This window comes from Cynocephalus volans, chromosome 2 (assembly GCF_027409185.1).
Source record: "Cynocephalus volans isolate mCynVol1 chromosome 2, mCynVol1.pri, whole genome shotgun sequence".
NCBI classification, from domain to species: Eukaryota; Metazoa; Chordata; class Mammalia; order Dermoptera; family Cynocephalidae; genus Cynocephalus; species Cynocephalus volans.
Genome location: NC_084461.1, coordinates 160,926,313 through 160,952,901, shown reverse-complemented (window position 1 = coordinate 160,952,901; position 26,589 = coordinate 160,926,313). Strand labels below are relative to the sequence as shown.

Genomic DNA, 26,589 nt, shown 5'->3' with positions numbered 1-26,589 from the left:
TCCACCGCAATAGGGCACTAAACCGTAAGTGTGGAGGAAAACCAGAGTTTTTGTGTGTGTGCAAGTTGGGGCTATAAAACATCAGGGGACACATACTGGAGTCCGTCATCATCCTGGGATTATATAAAGGTAACTGCTAATTATACCCAGCATATGTGGGGAAAAAAGGACTGGAACAGGATCCCTGACTGCAATGGGTGGTGCCACCCTCTCCAAGTATCCTTCACAGATCCAGGGAAAAGAGCCACTGGGTGCGAAAAAGGATTTACATGGGGGTTAAGGTTCTATAATGAAAGGTATAATGAGGGACTATTATTTACCATCAAGCTAAAAATAGAAACCCAGTATACTGCCATAGGCCCAAATAAATACCTAGTTCCAAGGGTTAAACCATAGACTACCCCTGCACCCCCAGGTACCCAGCAAGAGTCCTCAGTCCCCACTGTAGGGTCAAAGGCTGCAGCACCAAAGAAAATAACGCAGCCCCCTGAGCCTAGGCCTCAAAAACAACCTGGGTTAGTCCACTTAGTCTCTGAAGCTTTCAAGGTCTTAAATAGTACCAACCCCAATGCTACCCACTCCTGCTGGCTTTGTTATAATGTTGCACCCACATATTATGAAGGAATAGCCTTCAGAAGTAAAATTAATACTACAACTGATGTCTCCAACTGTTGTTGGCAGCAACGACAGGTCATACTCACTCTGTCAGCTGTTATGGGGCAAGGAACATGTGTGGGAAAGATCCCCTCCTCACACAGCCAGCTGTGCAACCAGACTCTTAACTTGACCGAGTGGTCTGGTGACACATATCTGTTACCCCCTCCAGAAGGATGGTGGGCCTGTGCTACTGGGGTCACACCCTGTGTTAGATTACAGGCCCTAGAAGAGACCCAGGATTTCTGTGTCTTGGTTCGGTTGTTGCCTCAGCTTGTTTACCATCCCTATGAAGAACTATTATCACACTGGGATGAAAATAACAGGAACTACCAAACCAAAAGGGAGCCCCTAAGTATCACACTCTCTGTCCTCTTAGGCTTAGGATTGGGAGCAGCTGGGGCAGCTGCAGGAGCTTCAGCTCTAGTTATTCAACATCAGAATTACCAAAGTTTGCAGGCAGCCATAGATGCTGATATTAAAGAAATAGAAAATTCAATTACTAAATTACAAGAGTCCCTCACCTCTCTTTCTGAGGTGGTCCTACAAAATAGAAGGGGACTAGACCTCTTGTTCCTTCAGCAAGGGTGGCTCTGCACTGCACTAAAAGAAGAATGTTGTTTTTACATTGATCATTCAGGGGTAATTAAAAACTCTATGGCCAAAATCAGGGAAGGCCTAGCCAAAAGAAAAAGAGAGAGAGAACAAAGTCATGGCTGGTTTGAGTCATGGTTCAACTCTTCCACCTGGCTCACGACCCTCGTGTGGACCCTGTTAGGACCACTAATTATTTTAATATTGCTTCTGACCTTCGGTCCCTGCATTTTAAATCGCTTACTAGCTTTTGTTAGGGAACACATTAACACTGTTCAGATTATGATGTTAAGACAACAATATCAGGCATTAAACCAACAGGAATCAGTATTTCATGATTGAAATACGCACAAGAAAAAGGGGGGAATGTAGAGAAAAATATAACTTTAACATACGCAATTTGCTTCTGTACTAATGCTTGCTAAAAACGACGAAACATAACTAATGCCATTTTAAGTAAGGCAGCTTCTAAGGGGTTATGTAGAGGCCAAGCAGAGTCAAGGCAGGCCCAGGCACGCTAGATTCCAGGAAGGGAGGAACCACCACCTGGTTCCAGGGACCAGCTCCTTATCTAGAGGCCGCCTGGCCTTACCATAAGAAAGATAAACGACTGGGAAATATACTGTTCCTTATCGGTGTGCCAGCCTGCTAAAGACCACCAATAAATCTAAAGGTCACCTCAGATAACCCGTAAGCAGTATACAACTCATCCTGTTGCAAAAGTTTGTCTAAAAAACTGTATAAAAAGTGCCTGTGTTAAGGGCTCGGGGCCTCTTCTGTCCTGAAGACGTAGTGACCCCAGCATGCTGGAATAAAAAAACCTCTTGCTTGATTGCAGCAATCTCTGTCTCCTGGTCTTTGCTAGGTGAGCCTTCCCAACAAGTAAGATTTGTGCTTTCGGGCCAGTCTTACACCGGACAGCCACCAGCTCCCTCCAGGCCCCCCAAGGCACACGCCCACCTCGCTCCCACCACCCGCCTGCCTTGCTATGCCCTCGCACTCTCCCTACCTCTCACCCACAACCCCCGCACCTGCAGCCCAGCTCCTAACCTGCCCCCTGCTCTCTCCTCTTCACTCTTGTACCCCCCCTTTGCTGTACACACTCGTGGGCTCTGCTCCCTCCTACCCCCCAGTGAAAGCTGCAGGTAGAGGCTGCACTTTAGATTGACCTCCAGGAGCAGCATGTCACAGGATCCCTCTGTGTGGACGCCCACAGCACCATTGAGTATGAGCCCCGCCTGCCCCCTCAGTTGGGGTGCAGCATGCCTGTGGCATTGTGGCTGGAGGTGGTACCCCTAGCTCCCTCCCTGAGTTCTTTTCTTCTCTGCCCCTCTTGAACACAAGATGAAAAGGCTGAGTTTAAACAACTGTTAAGATTTTTTAAATGCCCGTTTAAAGATTACCAAATAATGTAGAAATGGGAGAATAAGGTGCTTAGTGTGGAAAACCTGTAGCGGGTGCAAAAGCGACAGAATCATAATCCTCATAATTTACATATATTAAATGTCTTTCCATCCAGAAACAGTGCATGTCTCTTTATTTAGGAAGATCTTTCTTTCTGGCCTTCAGGAAAGTTTTGTAATATCTTGTATGCAGGTTTTGGATGTTTTTTGGGAGTTTTATCTCTATCAAGTTTCTCTTTAGTATTCTATATAAAGATCCAGTATCAAATATATTACTAATATTGCTAACAAAACTTTCCAACAGCAAGCAGCAGAATTAGCCCCATTGCTGTAATACATTTTTCTTTTTTTCTAGCGGATCTGAGCACTTGACCTTGGTGTTATAAGAAGGTGCTCTAACCAACCGAGCAAACTGGCCAGTCCTCGTTTTTTAAAATAATTTCTCCTTTGCCTTTTGCACTAATCCTTAGTATGTGTACATTTTTTCGTTTTGCTCTTAATCATAGCGCTGTACTTTCTGAAAGAATTTGATGTAACAGGGGCCTAGCTGTGGTGCACTCAGGAGAGTGCTGCGCTGGGAGGGCAGTGACGCTCGCGCGGCAGGTTCGGATCCTATATAGGAATGGCTGGTGCACTCACTGGCTGAGTGCCGGTAACGAAAAAGACAAAAAAAAAAAAAAAAAAAAAAGAATTTAATGTAACAGCACGTTGTGACATGTCTGAGCATTCTGCGTCTGGTTAGATGATAGTTCCTCCTGTTAGAAGTTGTGCAGAGGAGTCTGAATTTAGTTTTTCTTCCCAACTACTGCTGCTTCTTTCCCCCTGGCTGTCTTTGCCTTAGGCACTCTAAAAATAGATTCATCAGCGCTTACTGGAGGCTGTGGAGAGGGATCCTGGCCACAGAGCTGGTTCCTTGCTGCAGAGCTGGTCCCTGGCTGCAGCTTCAGCAGCAGTGTTTGGGGTCCAGCTCTGCACTGGGGCTGTACGTCAGCTGCCTTCCCCTGATGTCTGTTTCCATAGAGAGGTGACCAGTCAGAGGTTCATTCATTGCAGGCTGTGAGAAACGAGGTCCATGAGGTGTCCTGAGCTGTATGGTAACAGGTGGCGCTCTGATTGCTCGCCCTGCAGCCGTCCTTGTGGGATGCTGGGGCGGGCTAGGTAGGGCTGTCCTCCTTTGTTCCTCTCTTTGCTTTAATGAATCTGTTCCTTCTTTCCATCAGAAAACTCAGGAGATACATCCATGTAGTAGCCTCAGGGGAAGTATAATTCATTTTCCACGGATTGAGAGAAAATATCGCCACATCTCCTTAGGTTGAGCCTGAATCTGTTTAGAAAAAAGCGGAAGAAATAACCTGGCAACGTTTTCTACTGTACACGCCAGCCATGTACTGGCATTTGTGAAGTCCAGGGAGGGGAGGAGGGGAGAAAGGGGAGCCCGCTGTTAGTCATTTAATATTTGTCGCTAGTCATTTGCGGAATCAAAGGACATTTTTCCTTTTGGGAGATCAGGCGTGGTCTGGCATTTTTCTTTCTCTCTTTCTCCCTTCCTTCTTCCCCAAGTTTGATGCTCTCCTCTAGTATTTCAGATTAAGAGATTTTTGAATGTTTACCTGTTAAATGGGAACATTGTGAACTAGAACTCTGAGAGACATGTATCAGTGGAATGTGTTTACATATTTATTGATGTCCTGTTGCGAATGGCAGAGATTACATGATTTCTCAGGTAAGTATTTGAGGACAGAATGTATCTTACTTCTGGCTCTAAGATTTAGTCACGTAATTGTTATTAACATATGTGCACTGCACAGTTAACTGCCTCTGTAGGATTGTTGCTGCAAAGTACTAAGTTGAGTTGGAGAACATGGGGACCAGGGTACTTGGTTGTTAAGTCACGGTTTGGATAGTAAAGTGCAGATGTTAATGATATTTTATACATCTTTCGGGTGCTTAGTTTTAATTCATAAGTTTAGCATTCAAACAACGTAGAAGCACAAGGAAAGCGACTCTTTCTTCCAGCTAACCCTGTTTCCCTTCCAGTGGTTACTTGATGACAGTTTAGTACAGTATTTATGAGTCACCCAGGTAGTTTCCTTTGCATTGTGTGTTTGTAGAATATCTTAGTTGCTTTTAAAATGTAACTGGCTTATACCATCAATTTTTCTGTGATTTGCTTTGTTATTTTATATATGGAGGAAGTCTTTCAGCAGAGTGCTACCTCCTTTATCTAAGTGGTTGCACAGAACTCAGTGGTAGGTTTATATTCTACTGTGTCCTCATTTAAGTAAAAAGAAGACTTTGGATGGGTGGGGGCTTCCAGTGGGAGAGTTCTGTTCCTTTAAACTGTTGTTCTTACAGCTTTCTTGAATGGGAGTTGTGAAGGTTAGTTCTAGATGTCAACTTGGTTAGATGAAGGAATGCTGGGAAACCTGGTAAAGCTATCTTCTCAGATGTGTCCATGAGGGTGTTTCCAGCAGAGATCAGTATGAGAGTCTGAGTGCCTGGGTGGGAAAGACCCACCCTCAATGTGTGTGGGAACCATCCAATCCACTGGGGGTCCAGAGAGAACAAAAGAAAGGGAAGAGGTGAGGCTCTCTCTCGATCCGCTGGAGCTGGGATATACTCTTGTCTCCTGTCCGTGGACACCAGAGCTTGAGACTCTTCAGCTTTTGGGTTCCAGGACTTACACCACAGACACCATCAGCTTCCCTGGTTTTGAGGCCTTTGGACTTGGACTGAGCCATGCGACCGGCATCCAGTTTATAGACAGCCTGTCGTGGGATTTTTCTTCATTGCCACGTGAGCTAATAAATCCCTCTCATATGATTATAAAATATCCTATTGATTCTGTCTCTATGGAGAACCCTGACTAATACAGATTTTGGTACCAGGAATGGTTCTAGAGAAACAGAATCTTAAAGATTTGTATTTCTGTGCTATTAGTTGTAAGGTTTCTTTTTGCATTTCTGATCATATTTATTTGAGCCTTCTCTCTTTTTTTCAGTTAGGGTAGCTAAAGATTTGTTCATTTTGTTTATCTTCTCAGAATATCAACTTTTGATTTTACTGATCTTATTCATTGATTTTCTGTATGCTAGTTCATTTATTTCTGCTGTGATCTTTATTATTTATTCTACTAATTACGTGCTTAGTTTGTTTTTGATTATTTAGTTTCTTGAGGTGCAATGTTTACGTTGTTTATTTGAGACTTTTCTTCTTTTCTGAGGTAGGTGTGTATTGCTATAAACTTCCCTCTTAGAACGGCTTTTGCTGGATCCTATAGATTTCGGTATAATGTGTTTTTATTTTCATTTGTCTCCAAATTTTTAACATTTTCTTTTTAATCTCTTTACGGACCCATTCGTAGTTTCTCGGCGGGCTGCGTTCCCCGTCATTTCCGGGCGCCCGGGCTTTCTGCGGCTGCAGTCCCCTGGCGCGTGCCCGCTTGCAATGTCTTTTGGCCCAACTGGCCGCCGTCCTGCCTTTTCCTGCTGCGTGTATATGCTGTGGCTGGATAGCCGGATGACGCTGGCGTGTGAGACGCGAGGAGCGCGTGCTGGCCGCGGGGCCGCAGGGCAGAGCCGTGCAGTGATGTTTGGGAGCCGGTACCCGACTCCCACGCAGCGCTTCCGCCGTGGGCGCCAGAGACCAAGAGCGACCACCCAGGCCCAGGTGAGGCGATGGGGGCGAAATGGGGTCAGAGGGGAGGGGCGCGCCCGGGCCGGGTGTCCCCCCGGGGACCCGAATTCACAGGCCCCGAGTGCGCAGTTGTCCCGGGCCGACCCTTGGGTACTTGCGCCCCTCTGCCTCACCGCATATCCCTGGAACGCTCTGCAGGTCCCCCGTCGGTGGGCGCCGGACTGTGCGCCCAGGTTTCTACGCCTGGAGGATCGCGCTGCCCCAGCCCCCGCTTGCAGGCTGCCATGGACAGTCTTCCACAACTGTAGAGCTAGGGACTCCAGGCCTGGATGCTTCCTCTCTGCCCTTCCTGCCCCGTGTGCACGTTGTGAAAAGTAACCTTCTGGGGGCTGGGGACAGCCCCAAAGGAGCTTCCTGGAGAGCGTGATCTGTGCCGGCTGCTGCAGAAACTCTCCAGAAGCCTCCTGTTGATCCTAGATTCAAGTCTCACTCCTCCCAGGTCTTGGAAGCTTTATCTGCGGTGTCCAGTAGGCTGGCCACTAGCTAGGTGTGGCTATTTAAATCGACCTTACAATGAAGGATTCCATTCGTCAGTCCCAGTAGCCACATCTCAAGCTGTCAGTAGCCAGGTGTGGCCTTTTGCTGCTGTGTTGGATGGCTGGACGGGGAATCTCGCGGTCATCACAAAAATGTCTGTGGGCCAGGCTGCTCGATAAGGTTGGCATGGCCACTGCTTCTCCGCCCCCTCCTCCCGCCAGATGCCATTCCAGCCACACCTGGTGCCCCTTCCTCCCGACCTGCAGGCTTTCCTGTCCTCCTCTTAGTTCCTGGCCTAGGCGTTATCTGGTCCGCAGGTCTGAGCTTACTGTCACTCGCTCACCTTCTGACCACTCTCTCCAATATTTCCTGTCTCAAGGTCCCTCTCCTTTCCTTCATAGCACTTCTTGTTTTATCATTGCTACTTATCTGTAGGTTTTCCATCTTATTTTTTGGAGTCTGTGAAGCAGAGATTGGCATTTATTGCTTACTGTACCCCCTGTGTGGGTGCAGTATATTAAGTTGAAAGATCCAGATGGAATCTGTTACTACTGGAGTTCTTTGGCTTATGAAAATGGTACTGTATGTGGTTTAATCTCATAGCTCATCGTAGGTCCTCAGTAGAAATCTGGTGCAGCAAACGTGTGGACACAGGGCAGCTCAGGATCAGGAGCGCAATTGTGATTTCAGATGGCTGCAGGAGACAGGCAAATCCGAGAAGCCTTTCTGGAGGAGGCCGAGCATTAGCTGGGTCATCTCTGTCCCTCTCCTGCTCTGCTGGCTTTGGTCCGTACACATTCAATAGCACGTGGCTAATTTGGATACTTTTACTAAATTAATTGTTCTGTTTTTCTACTTTTTAACTTATTACTTTTTGCAAATAATTAACAATCCCTACTACTTTTGTCTGTTTATCTTATCATTCTTTTTCTAAATGTTTGATGTATATGCTTGACTCATTTGTTCACATTCTTTTTAAAAAGCCTTTCGTATTTAAGGTCTGATAGCTTAAGTTCTGATAGAACAAATTTCCTTATTGTTGCTTTCTAGAATTTCTGCTGTTTTGGTATGTATTTTCTTCTCATTTTAGGAGTTGTTTAGGAGGAAGTTTTAAAATTTCTAAGTAGAGGATGTTTTGATGTTTTTGGTTTTGTTGTTATTCTACATTGGGTCGCATTTTAGTGAGAGAATACCGACTCTTCTCTTTTTTTTTTTTTTTTTTGTCGTTTTTTCGTGACCAGCACTCAGCCAGTGAGTGCACTGGTCATTCCTATGTAGGATCCGAACCCGCGGCGGGGAGCATCGCTGCGCTCCCAGCGCAGCACTCTACCAAGTGCGCCACGGGCTTGGCCCTGACTCTTCTCTTTTGAACTTTTGGGTTTCAGGAAGTGTTCATGTGGCCCTAGTATGGAGTCACTTTTCATCACTGTTCCATTGGGGCTTGAAAAGAAGGTCGAGTTTCTGTTTGGGGTTTACAGAGGTTTGATGTGTATGTCAATGAATTTTGCTACCTTAATTGTCTTATTTAGGTCACTTATCACTTTTACTTAGTTTTTGTCCTCCTGCTCTGTTGTGGACAAGAGAAGAGAATTAGTCTCTACCACTGTGGCATTTCTGTTCATTTTCCCTTGTGGCTGCAGGGAATGTGGGCTGCAATGTTATCTGGTGCATAGCTATTTCTGACTGTTGTGTTTTTATTCTGAAGGGTACCTGTTAGTCTCAAGGTGCCCTTCTTTGTCTTATTTCTCCCTCTCTGACTGTAAGATCATGACTAGTGCTTTCTTGAGTTTGTATTTACTTGGCGCACCTCTGCCCATTCTTTTATTTTTAACCCTCTGGATTACTTTGTGTCTCTTATATGCCAGATCAAGTTGGATTTTGCTTTGTGATTTAATCTGAGAATCGTTTTTTTTTTCCTCTACGTAAGTTCATCTAATTTACATTTATTGATAGGTCAAACATATTTGATCTTATTTTTGTGGCATGTGTGTGTTTGTATTATTTTTTGTCTTTTATTCTGTTGTCATTTGCTTTTTTTCTTTTTAGTTTTTATAGTTCTTCTGATATTTGGGAGAGTCTGTACCTTCGTCACTATGAAATGTTGTAATGACGTCTCATATAGTGTCATAAAATGCTCGTAGCACTGTATGTCTATGGCGATTATTTATTAAGTAGCCTGTGTGATGGGCAGAATGATGTCCTTCCCCTGACCCCGGCCTTACCCCAGGTAGCCATACTCTACCCTGGCACCTTGTTACAACTTGGGCTCCAACCAGTGTTTCATCTTTTAATTCTATTTAAAATATCCACATATCCACAAACTTTTTGAAGTACTCTCGTGCCATGTGTATAGAACATGTGAAACGATAACATCTACTAAGTGTGGTTTTCCAGCTGGGAATGGTTTATTTATTGTGTCTGTGAGTTTAGGCAAATTTTTGTCACATGCTCGTTTCTGCTACTGTTGAGCCGGTACATTTCTGGTCCTCATCATTTTGACATAAATGGCTATTTTTTCTGAAAACGCAAATTGCTTTAAATTCTCTTTTAATTAACACGTAATTAGAGTCAGAGGCTGCTATGATCTTAGCGTTAGCAGAATTTACCTCCACTCCGTCTTCAGAATGCCAGCAAGGGCGGAGAGAAAGGGTGAGGAGGCCTGTCCCCTCACTCGCAGACCTCCAAAAGGGCTCTGCCTCCACCAGTTGAAAACATTGCAGGGATCCTGGCTTGCTAAACAAGTTAGTTAGCCTTGTAAAGCCGTTTCATGTTAGCTACGGTTCTGTGGCAGTAAAGGAGATAGTAATGAAAGCCTTCAACTGTCTGAGAATGCTTCTTTGTGCTCAGATCTGCATGACAACTTATGAAGTAGGTATTCCCATTTTGCAGGGAAGAAAATTGAGGCACGGAAAGATTAAAGTGTGTTTAAGTAACTTCATTTATATTACCTTTTCCATTAACTCCTATTAAGTGTTATTCCTGACTCACTTAAAAGGCTGCATAGAAACCAACATTCTCTGTTAGCCTGTCTTCTGCTGCCAAAGCAGATTCCTCAACTGAGTGAAATACCATCTCTAAGGATGCTTATGCAGGGGTCAAGAGAAGACCTTGTTCTCTTCAACTTTCTGAAGGCTCTCTGAAAAGTAAACTCACAAACATTAATAGGGGAAAAGGGCATGTCATTTAAAAAAGGCATGACCATAGTTTTAAGGGACACAGAAGCCCTCAGAATGAAGACCCAAAGATGTAGGTAAAACTGTCCACTTCTATGCTTAACTTCTATGAAGCAGGGGCAGCCATGTAGAAATGTGATTGATTGGACAAGAAAGGTATGATCTAGTGTTCGTACACTGAGTGGGGAAGCACAGCAAGGCCTGTTGCTTCACATCCTGTTGGCCTTTCTGTGTAGCATTCGTTCTTCCAACATAAAGGGCAGAGCCCTTTCTGGAATGGGGGTCTGTGACCTACAATCAGACAAGGTAGGCAGAGCATTTCTTTGTGGCAGCTCCAAGACAGAAGGCGGGGGGGGGGGATTAGAGTATAATTTTAGTCTTTGTGGTTGGCTTTGCGGAAGGGGATTCTGGTTTCTGTAACCCACTGTGGGGAAGAGGGATTAAAGTTTCCATGGTTTGCTTGCCTTGAGAGAAAATAAGGCTGGGATCTGGGGGGCAGGACAAGGTCAGAGGAAAACTTTGCTTTTGAGGCGGCTTCTGAGGCCTTCTCTTGGGGTATGACTTTTCTGAGCCCAACATTCATTAATTCCATGCAGACATTATTATGTAGAAAAAAAATTATTGGGGGCCAAGCCCGTGGTGCACTCGGTAGAGTGCGGCGCTGGGAGCGCGGCGGCGCTCCCACCGCGGGTTCGGATCCTATATAGGAATGGCCGGTGCACAAACTGGCTGAGTGCCGGTCACGAAAAAGACAAAAAAAAAAAAAAAATTATTGGCAATTTATTGCTTACAGTTTTTAGAATAACTTCTAAGACAGTTATTTTAAGACAGCTGCTACTTCAGTCAAGTAATAAAATCTACTTTATATATTCCATTATTCAGCAACAGTGATTAGTCAGTCATTAACTTACCATTATTAAATTTTAACTGGGAAACTGCCATAATAATAGATTTTATTATTCATTCCAATTTCCTGAGGCATCAAGTTTTCCATCGTGACTTATGTTTGATATGTAAATTTTACCCTTGCTGAGGGCGATTGCAGACATTTGAGTGTGGAATCCTTGCAGTGGATCTATTTATTGTAAAGGAAACTTTAAAGAGAAAGATAAACACCTTACTGCATTCCTTCTAGGGCAGCTCAGGAAAGTCAGGGCTGTTTCAGAATGACACACCATGCCTTTACACTGCATTCCCACCCCTTATAAAATTTATCCTTCACACATCTTGGTGGTCCATTCTTTGACTTTGTCCAGGATCATATTTCATTTAAGGTTCTGACTGCGTCACTGTTTAGAGTGTGCAGAGGCAGCGGGTGATCCAGAGGCATATCCTGTGCTTCCTCCGCAGAGGCACGAAAGCATCAACTTTACAGACAGAGAGGGAGGGCTGACCCAGGGAGGGCAGTGGTCTAGACTGAGAGCCCACCATTCCAGTAGGGAAGGTCAAGGACAGAGAAAGGACACGGCTGATAGGTAGAGGTGGAAGCCCTTGTCCATGGCCAGAGCCTTAAGTCAGAAGGACTGTAATGGTTTCATATGAAAGAGCCTTCCTTGGTATAGTTACATACCCTAGGTAGAAAGCCCATACATAGTCCCTCAAAGCCACAGGAGATCAGGGCATGGCTGGAGGTTTGCCTACCTAATGCAGAATAAAATACCTGATGTTTCTCTCACTGAATTGGCTGAAGTGTACAGAATTGAACATGTGTTAGAATAATTAGAACAGTGGTGCAAAAAATAACTTTTTCTCGTAGTCAGGTACCCTCAAAGAGCAGAGGTGGAGATGTTTTACTGAAGATTCTTTGATTCATTCATCCAGTCTTATCCCTAGGAGAGTTTTAAGTAACTTGCAGAATAGGGAAAGGTATTAAAGATATGTACCATGATGCTTACAGCCAAAATGATGAGTCGCTAGGAGTTGCAGATAGAAGGATAGAGGTTAATCAGAGAGGATTAATGTTAAAAGTGCTGTCTGGACGATAGGTAAATTGTAGGTTAAAGCAGTTAACTCCTTCCTCAAACTGTGATAAATTCAATATTGAGCTAGAAAAGTTGAAGGGAAGAAAACAGCATTGATAATAAGGTATAAATTGTATATAAATCATGTATAAAATGTAGATTAGCTCTTCATGCTGTTGTGTGAAGGCTAGAGTGGAGTATACTTAAACGGAAAATGGTAAACAATTGAAAAAATAACGGTGTGATTTTTAAATAGGATTTCGTGTTTTCCCTTATAGTAAGTATCTTATGAAAACTTTTCAAAATTACCCTTATTAGACAAAGATTGCTCAGGTTCTCAGTTATCTAAGTCCTGCCATTTCCACAGTAGTCCATAATCAAGTGACATATTCATATGATAATTTCTGTATTGTTTGTAAAACATGTTAATGCAACCATTGAATATTCTAATAAAATTTCCAAGAAGACTTAAAGAGCTTCCTTGATCTTCCTGTAACTAGGCTTGGTTAGGCTTGGTTAAGCTTGGTTAGGGAGAGTCGGCTCTGTGAAAGAAGCTAGTGATGTGCCCAGTGGCCCATCATTGTATGCTGTGGAGTGGAATCTAACTTAAGGAATTGGAGGGTAAGCAGAGACCACTAAACCTTAATTTTACTTTCGTAAATAGCAGAATAGATCTAAAATTCCTTATGCAAAAATTATTATCCTTTATGTTTTGCATAAGAGAAAGTGACCTGAACACTATTTTTCTGGAACAGAGCTATTCTGATAAACTGTGTTTGCATAGTTTGCTTTCCTGCTTTACATGATTTCACTGAATTAGTGCACGTTTTAAACCAAAGTTCAAAATATGTAATTCCTAATTTTAATATATATTTATGTATTTTTAAAATAATTATAAGAAGTAGACTTGTGATCATTTGAAAGATTTGGAAGCACTCAGCTGTCAAATTAGCTCTTTATAAAATTTAGTACATTGGCATCACTGGCATTTTAATCTCCTAGAAACACAAGTGTCAAGTTGAGGCTAACTTTGCACAGACTCACTAGAGAGATATTTGTAGCCCACATATGTTATGTATGTATGTATACAAAATACATATACATATATAAATTAAAACTCCACAGCACTTTCTGGATAGATTCCCTTGTGATAAAATTACAGGATTTAACTGGAATGAACTAACTATGTTGTTAACTACAAAGAATTTTATCATGTGGTGATCACTAGGTATTAGGTTCAGCGTAAAACAGGTGGGAGGCAGTGGAAAGCTTTCTTGTTGTCAAGGTGATATTTCTACCAAAGATACTTCCTCTGCCATTGCTGCGGCTTTTCAGGCAGTAGATTGATCAAACTGGAGCTTCTGCCTGGTGTGCTGACAGCAAAGTGTCCGTGATTCAGCTTTGCTCTTTGCAAAATCTAAAGGGATATTTAAGACAGAATGTGCCTTTGATAGATTCGATGGATGAGTTGCCAGGAAAATAAGTTTGGGGAGGACTACGAATGTATGACCTGTCTGCCTTTGATAGATTCGATGGATGAGTTGCCAGGAAAATAACAGTTTGGGGAGGACTATAAACATATGACCTATCTGCTGGCGCCAGTTACTCTGTGAGAATGAGTACCAGAGCTTCCCGTGAAGGCCACTTCTGTGTGCTAAATGGGGTATGGGTGGGGGGATGAGAGGAGGAGAAGGAGACCAGGGCTGTGTGCGAAAGGGATTTCTAATTTTGTTGGGGAAATGATGAACTCACTCGAGGCAGCACGAACAACTCAAGACAGAGCATCACAAAACGCTGGTTTTGTAGATCGTCTGTGCTGCAAGAGGTCAGAGGACAGGGTGACTCACAAGGATTGGAGGAGTCCAGAGGGCTCTTGGGAGGAACAGCAGCTTCAGCTACACCTTGGAAGGTGGACAAAGTTTCCCTAGGTTTGGGGGCTGCATTTCTTTTTCTTTTTTTTTTTTTTTGTCTTTTTCATGACCGGTACTCAGCCAGTGAGTGCAATGGCCATTCCTATATAGGATCTGAACCCGCGGCGGGAGCGTCGCTGCGCTCCAAGTGCCGCATTCTCCCGAGTGCGCCACGGGCTCGGCCCTGGGGGCTGCATTTCTGCCAGGAGAAACAACAGGAAAGAAAACCAGAGGCAGGAATGAATAGATACGATGTGTTTTGTGGAGCAGACTGGTGTGTTGAGACTGTTAGGCCTTCCCCAAATCAGGCAGTCAAAGATTTTAATCTTGGGAGTGGACAATGGAATGGCAGCCATTAAAGGCAGTAAGTCTTGCAGAGTCTGTGGGGGATTAAAGCAGGGGGCAGATGAGACTCCCAGGTGCAGGCTGGAGGAAGGTAGGGCAGAAGCTGTGGAGTGTGAGGACAGAACCGTGGTACCCACGTGGCGTGCCTGAGTGGCCCGGGAGGGAGGCTGTCAATGCAAAAACAGTTGGCTGGGAAACCTGCCTCTCTCCTCTGGGACGCCGGTGACCGTCGCTGTTGGCTTTGGCCGTTTGGAGACAGGGCGTGTACACAGCCCATCTCTGATCCTGTCTCTGGAAGCACGCATGGCATGTTGATGCTGATGGAATCCGATGCCCGCAGCAAGCACTGGCTGCAAGTGGGAAGTGGTTGCTGTCTGGAGCCAGTTTCCTCTCTGTCTGGCAAAGGACGATGCCTTCAGAATATTTAAGTCCTGGTGGGAGTGAGTCTTTTTTGTTCTTCACTTAAGGCATTTCTTCATGGTAGGATACCAAGTGCTCTTCAGTGTTACACCAACAGTTAGGAGAAAGGAAAACCCCACTGCTTTTTAAGGAATAATCCACTACTTTTTGAAAACAAACCAAACATCTGTTGTCATTTTCTAGGCAACATGGAAGATGTAAATTGTGATAAGGTGTTGGTTAACCACAAGGAGCTTATAATCTGGCAGAAAAGAGAAAAAAGATTATATAAAACCTGTAACGTGGTACTATAATCAAACAATGGGCTTGCTACCCAATGCACATAGAAAGCCAAAGTGTGATACTGGTTTTTGTGAGAAGAAAAAGCTTTATTGTGTGGCCCACCAGCAAGGAGGCAGGAGGCAAAGCTCCAATCTGTCTCCCATCTATCTGGGGTTAGGTCAGCCTTTTATGGATGGTGGATGGGTTGGTATGGAGAAGCGCTGGTGGGGCAGGTTTTGATTGTGTGAGCTTTAAGCTTGGCTATTTATGGAAAGGCATGGAATGGTGAGTGTCAGAGTTTAGGCACCGGAACTGCCTGGACAAAGGACCCCTCACTTCTGAAAGGACTCAGGAGTTTCAGGTTCAGGTCATGTCCCTGCCTCCCTGTTTCTGTTGGTTCCTGATGTTATTTGGAGGGCAAGGCTTTTTCTAGTGTGCATGCCCAGGCTGCATGACTTGCAAATTTTGACTCTGCTCCTGCAGGAAAGCTTAAGCAGTGGTTAAATAATGGACCAGGTTGAATTGGTCACACGGTTACAGTAGGGTGTATAAATGACCATAAGTGAAGTAGATGTAGGGGCCAAGGGAAAACTTCCTCTTCACCCCTGAAGGTTCATTAATAAGAGTCAATGACAAATTTTGATTGATATGAAGAAAAGGCACTTATTATTTTAATGTGATGGGAGGGGCAATACATGGGGTAATCACAAAAGGGTAATTTCCCAATTTTCTGGTGGAGTGCAGAGGCTTATATAACAATCGTTACAAGGGAGAGGGAAGGAGAAGAATGTAGATGATTCTCTTGAGGAACAGTAAATGATTATTAGGGGTGAGACCGAGAGGCAGATGTAATGTTGTGAAAAGTTCTGTCCAGCTGTGGGGCCCTCCAGTCTCTCCAGTCCCTCCTGGAGTTGTTCTCTCCTGGTTATCTAAGGAGGTTCCTAAGGAGGAGATCTTAAGACAACTGCATTTCTTTTGGAAAGCTTTCTTAGATAAGTGCTTGGGGAGAGGGGAACAAGACAAGGTTAGAGCAACTTTAATTCTGAGGCTCATTTCTGAGGCCTTTTAATTTTAAAGCACTCAGCATGCCAAAGCACCATGTTTTGGGCAACAGTTTTCTGCACCTCAGTACAGAAAAAGAGTGAGATGGCTTTTGCTGGAGCACGCGCTGGTTCGCAGGAGTCTGACTCACTCTCCCACCTTGAACAACTCAACCAGTACATCGGGAGACCTGGATTTTAACGTTGCTTCTGACATTTTGTGTTATTTGACCTTGAACAAATGAGAAAGTTTTGAATTTCTCAGAACCCAAATGAGGGTGTAGTCCAGCCTTTTTCACTCCATATCTCCTGGAGATTACAGGTGCCCCTGGAGGTGCAAATATCACAGTGAAAAAGAAGCAGGCCACCTGCTTGTCTTGTATTGGACTCACTAGTTTTGTGAAAAAGTGGTAGGGCTTACACCATGACTTCCCATGTCAGGGGGTTCAGTGGCCCCAGACGTGTGTTTGCAAGCATATTGCCTAGCACATTGAAGTGCCACACAGTCTTGAAGCTTTAATTAAACCAAGATAATGGAAAGAAACCAGGTAACAATGTAGTCTCGTTACTTTAAAGAACAAAATATGTATGAAATTACAGCAGACAGACACACACACAGTTTGCTGCCTCATTGCTTTAAGAAAATTCTTTCGTGTCTCATGCTACATCAGAGGTGGAACATATGTGGGTAAGGTGAGGAGCTGAGATATGGAGAGAGGACCCCAGTGGCCTAGGAGGGGGACTTTTCAGGTTGGGTACCTGTACTGATGGGTGGATCCCTTTCATGTGTTGACCTAAGAGAAGCTGAGGATGAATATAGAAAGCATAGGATTTATGGAGCCAACATGATGATTGCAACTGGGGAAATGGATAGGTCACATCACCCTGAGAAATGTGCTGTGAAGAGGGCCAGCAGAGCTCAGCATTTTATAATCACAGGAATGAGAAGAATCAAAAGAGAGAGAAAACAGACCCCCCCTTATTATTACATAAGTGTTTTTATCGGTGTCCATGTCTATAGATGTGGGATTGTTACTAGGTTAAATCCTCCATGCAGGGATCTAGGGTTGGGATTACAAGAAACATTCTAAGTTGTTTTATGGCTTTCGGGTACCATCATGTCTGCTTCTAAGTAAAAATGGTCTTAAGATAATGTTTTCCAGGACAGGTGGACATGGCTACTGACTTATCCCAGATCTCCCAAGGCACGACAATTTAGCTGACCTGGTCAGAGCAGATTTTTTTGTCCTTACATGACATGACTCCACAATAGGACCTTGTAAAGTGCATACATACAGTGACAGGAGCACTGACAAGCTTTCTCTGTGGCATACTACCTCCCAAGCAATGGTAATAATACGAGTGGCCTATGCTGGATGGCAAATGAGTATTGTAATCTTTCAGATGATACCTGGAGAAAATAATGTTTTAGGAGTGAGTTATGTAATAACTTTGAAATCTCCTCTCCCTTACTTTTAGAAACAATTTTTCTGGCAACACACTTTTATCAATGTTTTTTTGGGGGGGGGTTAAAGCTGCAGTATTAAAATATGAGACAAATAAGTACCCCATGATTGCCACTTTTTATCCACTTGGGCACACAGAAGAAATGCACTTATGAGAAGGTCGGGTAGAGTTTTTTGTGCCCCAAATGCTGATGGGGAAGTTGGAGCAGGCTTGACAGCGTGTTTTCTTTCTCCCACAGGTCCTGTGCAACTTGTTCAAGTCCTTTTGCCAGATGACAATCATTGAGACCATCGACGTGTTTGCGGGAATTGCTAACTTCTCTGTTGTGGGAATAGGTGGGGTGTTGACCGGCATCTTCCTGGTCTTCTTAGCGGCATTTACGACCCGCTTCACTTACAGTATCCGAGTGATTGAGCCACTCTTTGTTTTCCTGTACAGTTATTTGTCCTACATAACGGCTGGAATGTTTCACCTCTCAGGCATCATGCCGTAAGTATTCCATTGCTGAAAACTCTTGGTAATTACCTTTCACTGAATTCATGTATGCTAAGCTAAGATATTCAAGTTGAATAAGTTATATAAAAGTCTAGGTTTTATTATTCTTTTACGAACAATTAAAAATAATCATTCTTTCTTTTTGTTACAAGGAAATGAAAATATGTATCAGCCGAATTTATACTAACATGATCTGATGCTAAGATGTAAAAACACTTAAAAGTTATTTCTTGGGTCTCATATGAAATATAACAATAAACTGTTGGGGACGATCTTGGTCTGGCACTAGAAATTTTACGGGTTTGATGCTCATTCAGTGTTGTCCATGTGGCAGGCTGTAATTTATTCCAGCAAGACATCACCCAAGCTGCTCTTGAGTTCATGTTCTGGAATTGCTTATGTATATTCACTTCAGTAATCTCAGTAGTAAAAATATTTTATATGATAGACTGAATTGGAAATAATTGCCCAAAGTCATTCCAAGCAAAGTTCAACGAATGAAGGATGTGATCAGGTAATTTTTGTTTAGCTTTTTAAATAAAGAGGTATGATTATGAAGCAAGAAATTTATAAAGCAAGAAATTATTTATTCACTAAAGATCAGTTAGTGTACCATTCACTAGCTGATTTTGAAGGACATGCTCAAGAAGTTCTGTGAATGGGCAAAAGAATGGTATGATTTGGATCCCATGTTATCCTTTGGAGGGTCACTTTGAAAGAGGCTACTCATTAGGTGTGGGTGTTCTTGTAGCTTCCAAAAACAAGCCTATTATGTAATGATCATACCCTGTAAATGGTCAGTGAGAAATACTTAGTAATGGGTGCCTTTGCACTTTTTTTTTATTTTTGCAAATATTTATTTGCAGGCTGTATAATAGGAACTGCTTTACCAGTTTAGAGTTTTGCTGCTGTAAACATAGGCCTAGTTTTACCTGAAATTTTCTCTCCCAAACTGGTTTAGGTTTTCGTTAGCCGTTTGGCTGAGGACTATTTTCTTTTTTGCTTCAGATCAGCACTTGAGAGTCGGCGGTCCCAGCAGCCCTTGTGCCCCTCCCTGGCATTGCTGCAGACCAAGCCAAGCCATTCGCACTGTTCCCGCTGCAATGATACCTACACCCTACCCCAGAACGACACCATCAAGCTCTACAAGGAGCTCCGGTGCCCACTCGACAACTTCGAGCTGGTCCTGTGGTTCTCTGGCTCGCAGGGCAAGAGCTACCCGCTGTGCCCCTACTGCTACAACCACCTGCCCTTCCAAGACATGAAGAACGGTGAGTGCAGTGTCCCCCAGCCCTGGCCACTCGCTCCCGAGCCTGGCCTCTCCATCCCTGCTGGGTACCTGCGGTCTCTGTTTGACATCCGTCCCTGCCTCACACCATGCTGGACATTGAGTGGACCCCTCACCCCGTCATTGAGATAAGAGACCCCAGAGTATATCTGAGACACAGCTCAGGCATCAGCCAGCCAGTCTGCCACCCTCTGCCCAGGTCACAAGTAGGCAGGCTAGTCTAGAATGGTCGGGATTTGGGCAGGACATGTGCTGTGCCCCTTTGTGGGCTGGGGTGAGTGAGAGGGTGAGTGAGTGCCCTCGGTCACTGTCCATCGCTGTTCTCTCCTTGCGCTTGTTATTGGAGAAAGGCAAGTGTGTTTCCAGGCAGGGCAGAGAGCAGCGAGCCAGGAGCGTGAAGGGGGCCCAGGGCCCGGTGCGCTGCCCCATGGCTGTGCCAGCTCCTTTACAGACAATTGGCCTCACAGGGTGTCGTCATCCCATTCTGCCCACGAGGAGCCAGGAGGGGTGATGAGTTCACCTAAGGGGGGTCTGGAGAGAACCCTTAGAGGTCACACTCTGCAGTTAGGCTGCCAGGAAGAGTGAGGCCCTGTCCCTGCCCTGTGGCAGCTTCTAGAGTAGTGATGGTCCCATGAGGCCCAGTGATGTCAGGACCACATGAAGCTGCCAATAACCAGCTGCAGAAGCAAAGCGAGGGGGGATGGACTCAGCTGGAATCCACCAGGAAGATGTTGGCTGGGCAGGCAGGCCTTAAAGGTTGATGAAGTTTTAGATATGCAGAGAACAGGGTGATGGCATCCTGGGGGCTTCAGGAGCCCAGGGCCACCATGAGCAGGGGCATTCCCAAGAGTGAGGCCAAGAGGAGTTTGTTCTGCTGGGACAAGGGATCCAGAGGTTCCCTTCAGGACCACACCTGCAGTTGAACAAGTTCTGTTCATTACTCATTCCATCAAAGGAGAGCATGCACCAGGAGGAACCATGGGGTGTGTGTGTAAGAGAGTGTTAAAAAGAAACTTATTGCACTGGGTTTTATTTGTGTGATTTAGGAGACAGTCTAAGGAAGCTCTAGTTTGGATGTTGTTGAAAGGTGAGGGAAATGCTATCAGTGGTTAGCTCAGTATCTACAGGGAGGGTAGACAAGAGCAAAGGTAGAGCTGTCACTGGTAATGAAGTAGTAGCCACTCATTTCAGACAAGAGAGAAGGATGTTTGGCATTTTGTGGGCTGCACAGGGATCAAGAGTTGTATGTACTTGTGGTCTCAAAGTGAATGCCTTCGTTGGCTCAGGCTGCAATAGCAAAACACCATCAACTGGGTGGCTTCAACAACATAAATTGATTACTTCTGGCCTAAAAAGGAAGCCAGGGACAAGAGGAGAGACAGAAAAGGAGGGACAGGTGCTGCTGTCTGAAAGCCAAGTGGGGTCCCACGAAGAAGAAACAGCCACATGGATTGGGGAAGGCATTGGCCAGTGAGCAGGTGGAGGCAGCCCAGGACACACCTAACAGAAGATGGATGGGTTGGTGACATGAAGCTTCACAGTGAGGCTACAGCGAGACGTCTAGGGCCCGGTCAACTGTGTTAATTTAAAGGAAACAAGGCAAACATTGACCATTTTTTAGTACAAACCATGCTACACATATTGAGGCCTTACAAACATGACCCAGGGAATATCTATTGGTGTGGTGACAGATCTACAGTATATGAAAGGGAAAAGAGTAGGTGTCTAAAGTGTACGTGCAATTAGTTGTTGCAATGAAGAAACAGGTGTGTGTGAGTGCTCACACTAGGAGGCCAGAAGGGATTGGAAGAACATCCTGAAAGCACTGAAAGAAGAGATCCATGAGCCCAGGACACAAAATGCAGCAGAGACGTCCTTAAGGAGGGAAGGCAAACAAAACCAAACACACACAAAGGCTCATGAAGATGGGAGAAAACTAGGAGAATACACCTCCAGACAACGCAGACAGACATCCCAAAATGATGTGAAAGGAACTTTTTGCAACCCAAACAGTAAACTATCTCGGACAACAAGAGAGCCTATTCTCCTCTTAAATTCCTGAACATCGTTTGAGTTTTGAATGTCAAAATTTTGCCACTGTCTCAGAGGTGGGGATTAATTAATGTGGACGGAATACATATGACAACTCTAATAAAGAGAGCAGGTGGTAAAAGAATCTATATAGGGTGCACGGCTTCTGCATTTTATGTTTGTCAGAGCCAGAGTTGCACCAGAGAAAGTTGAACAGACAAGGAAGACGTTAGACGAGGCTATTGCAATGGGGGAACAGGCCAGAACTCACTCTGAGCGCAGCTCTATTGAAACAAAAGGCAGGAGGGTTTTGAAGCACTGAAGTGAGCGGTGGGAAAGGACTGGAAGACTTTCGAGGGAGGTGGACCGATGGGAGCTGTCCAGCACACCGAGTTAGTTATTCCTGAGTTGGCAAATGTTGTTCTCTGTGATCAAGCCACACATGTTGGCTAACCGGTGCCCACTAAAGTTTGGCTCCGACCCTCCTGTAGAGACTAGGACATGGGGGCGCTGTCTTCTTGAGGTGAACTTCAAGGCTGCCTTGGTCACTTCTGTTGGGAAAATATTAACCCAGCCTAGACTGTGAAATGATTATGATATATTGATATATTGATACAATGCCCCCCCAAAACAACTTAAAAACTATGACAAAATCACTTAAAAAAAAATTGGGTAATCTTAGTACTCCTACACCTAGAAGATACAAATAAAGTAGCTACAACATTCATATACAGGATTTTGTGAAGACCTAAGTTTTTATTTCTCTTGGTTAAATACCTAGGAGGGAAAGGCGGGTCATATAGGCCTGTCCCACCTGTGTCATGCCCCCCCTCTCTCCACAGTCTTTTGTACGTGCCTGCTCCTGACATGCCCTGCATGTGCTTGTTCCTCTCATGTCCGTTACACACACGCTCACGTGTACATTCTGTGCCTGCGCATTCTGTGCATGTGCATCGGTCATCCCAGCAACCGGCCAAACATTCCAAGCTTTGGCAGTTGGCTGAGTTGGTTGAGTTGGCAGCTCGAGGAGCAGTCAGTGCTCAGCTCTCTTACTTGCTCAGGGAGAGAAACTCCACAACTGGAGGAAGTTTCAACATGGGTAGCTACGTGGGCAAGCTTCGCCCTGCATGCCCCCTGCCCTGGGGGGCAATGTCCTGCTAGAAGGGCTCACACACCCGCAGCCCACTCACACCACTGTCAGATTCCCACAGCTGGCTGGGTCCACCCAGCAGCCCATGTCCTTGGGTCAACCGGTGGGCCATCCCACAGGTACCCAAGAACGTCACACGGGCGCTGAGACCAAAGCATCTGCCAGGAGATGTCCTGTGGCCCTGCAGATACTGTATTCCCTGCTGGGGGTCCTTACTTCCATCTATAGACGTCAGCACCGGGGGATGCCGGTACTGTCTGCTCACAACTGCAAGGTGTCCTTCAGCTCAACACCCAGCTGTGCATAAGACTCCTGCACAGTGAGGAGTGTGACGAGGGCCCTTGAAGAGAGCATCAGAGAAAAGGCTGAGCAAGCGAAAGACCCCAAAATGACAGAGAAGCAGGAGGGTGAGAGACAGGGCTCCAATAGTGCTGGCACTGGCTGTACACAGTCAGCATTTAAGCCCTTTAGGGTCAATGCAGCCCTCTGTTCCTTCTTGCCCAGGCCTCTGCAGAGGAACCTCCAGATGGGGTGCTGGCAGTCCACATATAAGATGCCCCACACCTGTTGTCTGAGCTCCTGTCCTCTACGAAATGCCATCACAAGCTCCTGCAGCTTGACTTCAAGTATCCAACTGCTGCAGAGGAGGAAGGGTCATGCCTCAAAAAAACTGCAAAAGGAGGGCCCTCAGCTTCCCATTTTAGATACTGAGATTTGCCAGAGGAAGAGCCCAGGTGCAGCAACAGGGCAGGAACTCCCCTCTAAGAACTCCTCGCCCACAGTCCACAGCTCCAAGACCCCCCAACAGAAGATTCCTCTGCTACTGCATAGGTGAGGTGAATGTTTTATGTTGCCACCATGCCCTGAGCCAGGTTTTCGAGTCACCGCTGATGACCTGGACAGGGAGAAGAAGGCAGCACTGCAGTGCATCAACGCTGCCTTGGGAGGAGACAGGGGGGCCAGGCAGCCTTCTGACTCCCTGTACCAGCTGCAGGGACTACCCCTCCACCTGCTGGCCCTGTGACCTCCCTCGTCTCCTCCCAAAGCTCCCCTCCCAGTGGGGATCCTAGTGCAGCCAAGGTCACCACCACACTGCCTGCAAAGAGGTTCCGGGTGTCAGCCAAAGACACTCCCAGCCCTCCTGGAAAGAGGCTCTGTGTCTCCACCCCAACTCAGACACTTCCTGGCAACCCTGGAGCCGACACCCAGTCTAGAGTTGGGTCCTCTCGTGGGCAGAAGCGCAAAGCCCCTGAATCTGGATCTTAAAGGTTCACAAAGAGTTGATAGCAAGACTAGAAATCAGGCTAGAAGGAGTTTATTGGCACAGGTGGTGCGGCAGAGACATAGGTACAGAACCTAGCCTGACCTCCTCCCTGGGGTTGGGCTTATGTTTCTTCTTGTGGTAAGTTGTGTTGTTCCGATTGGCCATAGCTTATGTTGATGAGGAGTTAAATGAAAAGTCCACTGGTGGTAGTTGTAGTTATTGAGGCCTTATGTGAATTAGGTGATTTTTAGGTTTGTGATTATTGGTTCCCTTAGTGTGTAAAGTAGGGTTTCAGAGGGGACCAATGGCATGGAATTCTGTTGCTGTTATGAGTTTCTTTGTCTTCTTACTATACGGGGAAGTTCTGTAGGGCAGGAACCACCGTTTTGAGTATCTCTGAGTGGCGCCATCTTGAGTAGTCCTCCCTGAACCTAATATTCCTCCCATTTGTGTTTGCTAAGAAAGAAAGGATGTGAGTTGTTATTAGGGAGACCCCCAGACTGTGTATATGGATGTAGGTCCATCTTCTGTAATGTCTTCCTGCTACAAAGGGGTGACGAGGGGCTAATGACCTGAGGGATTTCCTTGTCACTGAGGTCCTTGAGGCTGGGGTTGATAACGGGCATCTCTCATCATCAGAATTTTAGTTACCCACTCATGAGTCATTGGACGGATGGTCGTGCAGAGGAACTAGGAGAATTGTTGCAGAAGTATAGGTCCTATGGCTACCGGAAGGAAAATTATTACAAAGGGAATTAGGATAGGGAGCAAAATGGGCAATAGCCATGAGCCCTTAGATCATTCAGAGTTTTTGGCAGAGTTTTTAGGTTTGTAGCTTTTTCCTGACTGAAAAAGAACATGGTAAGGATGATTATTCTTCCACTTCCGTCCATTCAGTTATTTGAGGGGGCAAGAAGTCCCTGAAATCCCCTTGTAGGTAGCAGTCCCAAGGAAAAGATAGAAGTGTGTTTTTGCAGGCTAGAACTTCAGGTGTGTTTGTAAGGAGAGAGTCGTAGTAGGTTGTAGAAACCCCCTGCAGCTGACACAGACACCAGCCAGGGCAGCTCACTCGTCAGCTGGGTGTATGTTGGCTGGAGTAGTTAGGCTTCTGTGCTTCTGGATTCTGACTTCTCTTGTGGATTCCTCAGGTAACCTCGTCAGCCTGATAGAGGTGGGTGCGAGAAGCCAGGAATGATATTTCTCAGGATGTCCTGAGAGTTTTGAATTGAAGTCTGGTACATTTTCTAACCTGGAAAAATGAACCCAAGCACTTATACTTGATAATTTTGCCATGGTTGGGGTGGTGAGAAGTGCCTCATGGGGGCCTGTCTACTTAGGTTGAAGAGGTTTTTGGATTTAAGTCTTTTAGGAGAACCCAGTCCAGGGCTCAATGTTGAGAGGGAGAAAGGGACTGGAATAGGGTTTTGGTAGGTGGGTGTTAGCGTACTTGTGCAAAAGTAGTCGGGTGTGTTTTAGAGCAGGTAAAAAGTCTCCCAAGGGGTGAGGGTTATAAGGGAAGTTACTCAATGGAAAAAGGTCTTCCATACACAAGCTCCAAGGGACTAAGAAGTTGGGGTACTCTTGGCGTTAAGTGAATTTGCTTGAGGCCTATTGGGAGTTCAGGCCATGGCATGTGTAATTGTAACAGTTAATTTGATAAGGTGGTTTTTAATAATAGAATTTGCCTTTTCAACCTTTCCCAAGGATTGGGGCCTATACGGAATGTGTAATTTCCAAGAGATGTCCAAAGCCTGTGAAACTCCTTGGGTGTTTTGTGAAATGAAAGCTGGACCATTATCAGACTGGACAGTGGTGGGGAGACCAAACGGAGGGATTATGTGTTGGAGCAGGATCATGGTGACAGATGCTGCCATTTCTGAAGTGCTAGGGTCAGCTTCTACCCATTCAGTGGAGGTATCTACCGATGTAAGAAGATACTTTGGTTTTTTATAGGAGGCATGTGGGCAAAATCTACTTTTCAGTCTTGTGCAGGACCCTGACCTCTAGCTTGATGGGTAGGGAAAGGAGGAGGTCATAAGTGGCCTTGTGGGGACGTGCAGAGGCAAATATTACAGCCTTGTGTTATTGATTAGATAGCCTGTGGGAGATGAGGGTGTTCTACTGGAGGAGACAGAAGTTTAGAGAGAGGCTTGTATCATCCATGGAAATGGTTAGGAAGTTGTGTTAGGATACTGTACACCTCTGTGGCCAGAAGGACTGTTTTACCTTTGAGAATGAGCCATCCTTTTGAATTGTGAGCTCTGTTGTGTGAGGGACGTATGTTCCTCGGGTGAGTAGGGTGGCAGCTGCACAGGCAGAGCCAACGTTTGGTGTTGGGCCTGTGTGAGTGTGTGTTTCTTGGCTTCAACATCTGCCTGACTGTTACTCACAGCTATTGGGTCTTGAGGTTTTCGGTGTCCCTTGCAGGGAAGGATGGCTGTGCAGCTGTGCAGGTGTGCTGCCTGTAATTGTTTTAGGATTAAAGGACCTTTAATTATAGGTGCTCCCTTGGTTGTCAGGAAACCCTTTTTTCTCCAAATTGGTGCATGAGAATGAGTTATGGGATAGGTGTATTTTGAGTCTGTGTATACGTTTATTCTGAGTTTGTTGGCCAATGTTAGGGCCCTAGTGAGGGCTATAAGTTCTGCCTGTTGTGAGGTTGTATTGTATAGCACGGGGCTGGATTCAGTTATCCGACTTAAGGAAACAGTTGCATAGCCTGCCTGTGTTATCCTCTGGTGTTTAAAAGAGCTCCCAACTATGAACCAGTCCGGTGTGGGGGTGGTAGTGGGGTGTCTGAAATATCTGGAAAGGGGTTAGTAAAGTGGTCTGGTGTTTCCTTACAGTCAGGTTCATCTGTTGTGGGTTGGGAAGCGACAGGCAAAAGTGTAGCTGAGTGAGGTGAGGAGCAGCAAGTGAAAGTTTCGTTGGGGTTTTCAAGAAGCGAGGCTTGAATCACC

At 45.3% G+C, this 26,589-nt stretch overlaps 1 protein-coding gene across 2 annotated transcripts in view; it reads left to right on the top strand.

The window, feature by feature from the left end:
* Positions 1–6,150: 6,150 nt before the first annotated feature.
* The window catches only part of LOC134371042 (DNA topoisomerase 3-beta-1-like), a 28,560-nt gene continuing 8,121 nt past the window's right edge, over positions 6,151–26,589 (top strand). For both annotated transcript variants that reach the window (XM_063088027.1, XM_063088026.1), the window contains exons 1-3: positions 6,151–6,320; positions 17,640–17,890; positions 18,905–19,167. In XM_063088027.1, the coding sequence (XP_062944097.1) occupies positions 6,171–6,320; positions 17,640–17,890; positions 18,905–19,167 (664 nt within the window). In that variant the 5' untranslated portion in view covers positions 6,151–6,170. The remainder of the gene's footprint in view (positions 6,321–17,639; positions 17,891–18,904; positions 19,168–26,589) is intronic.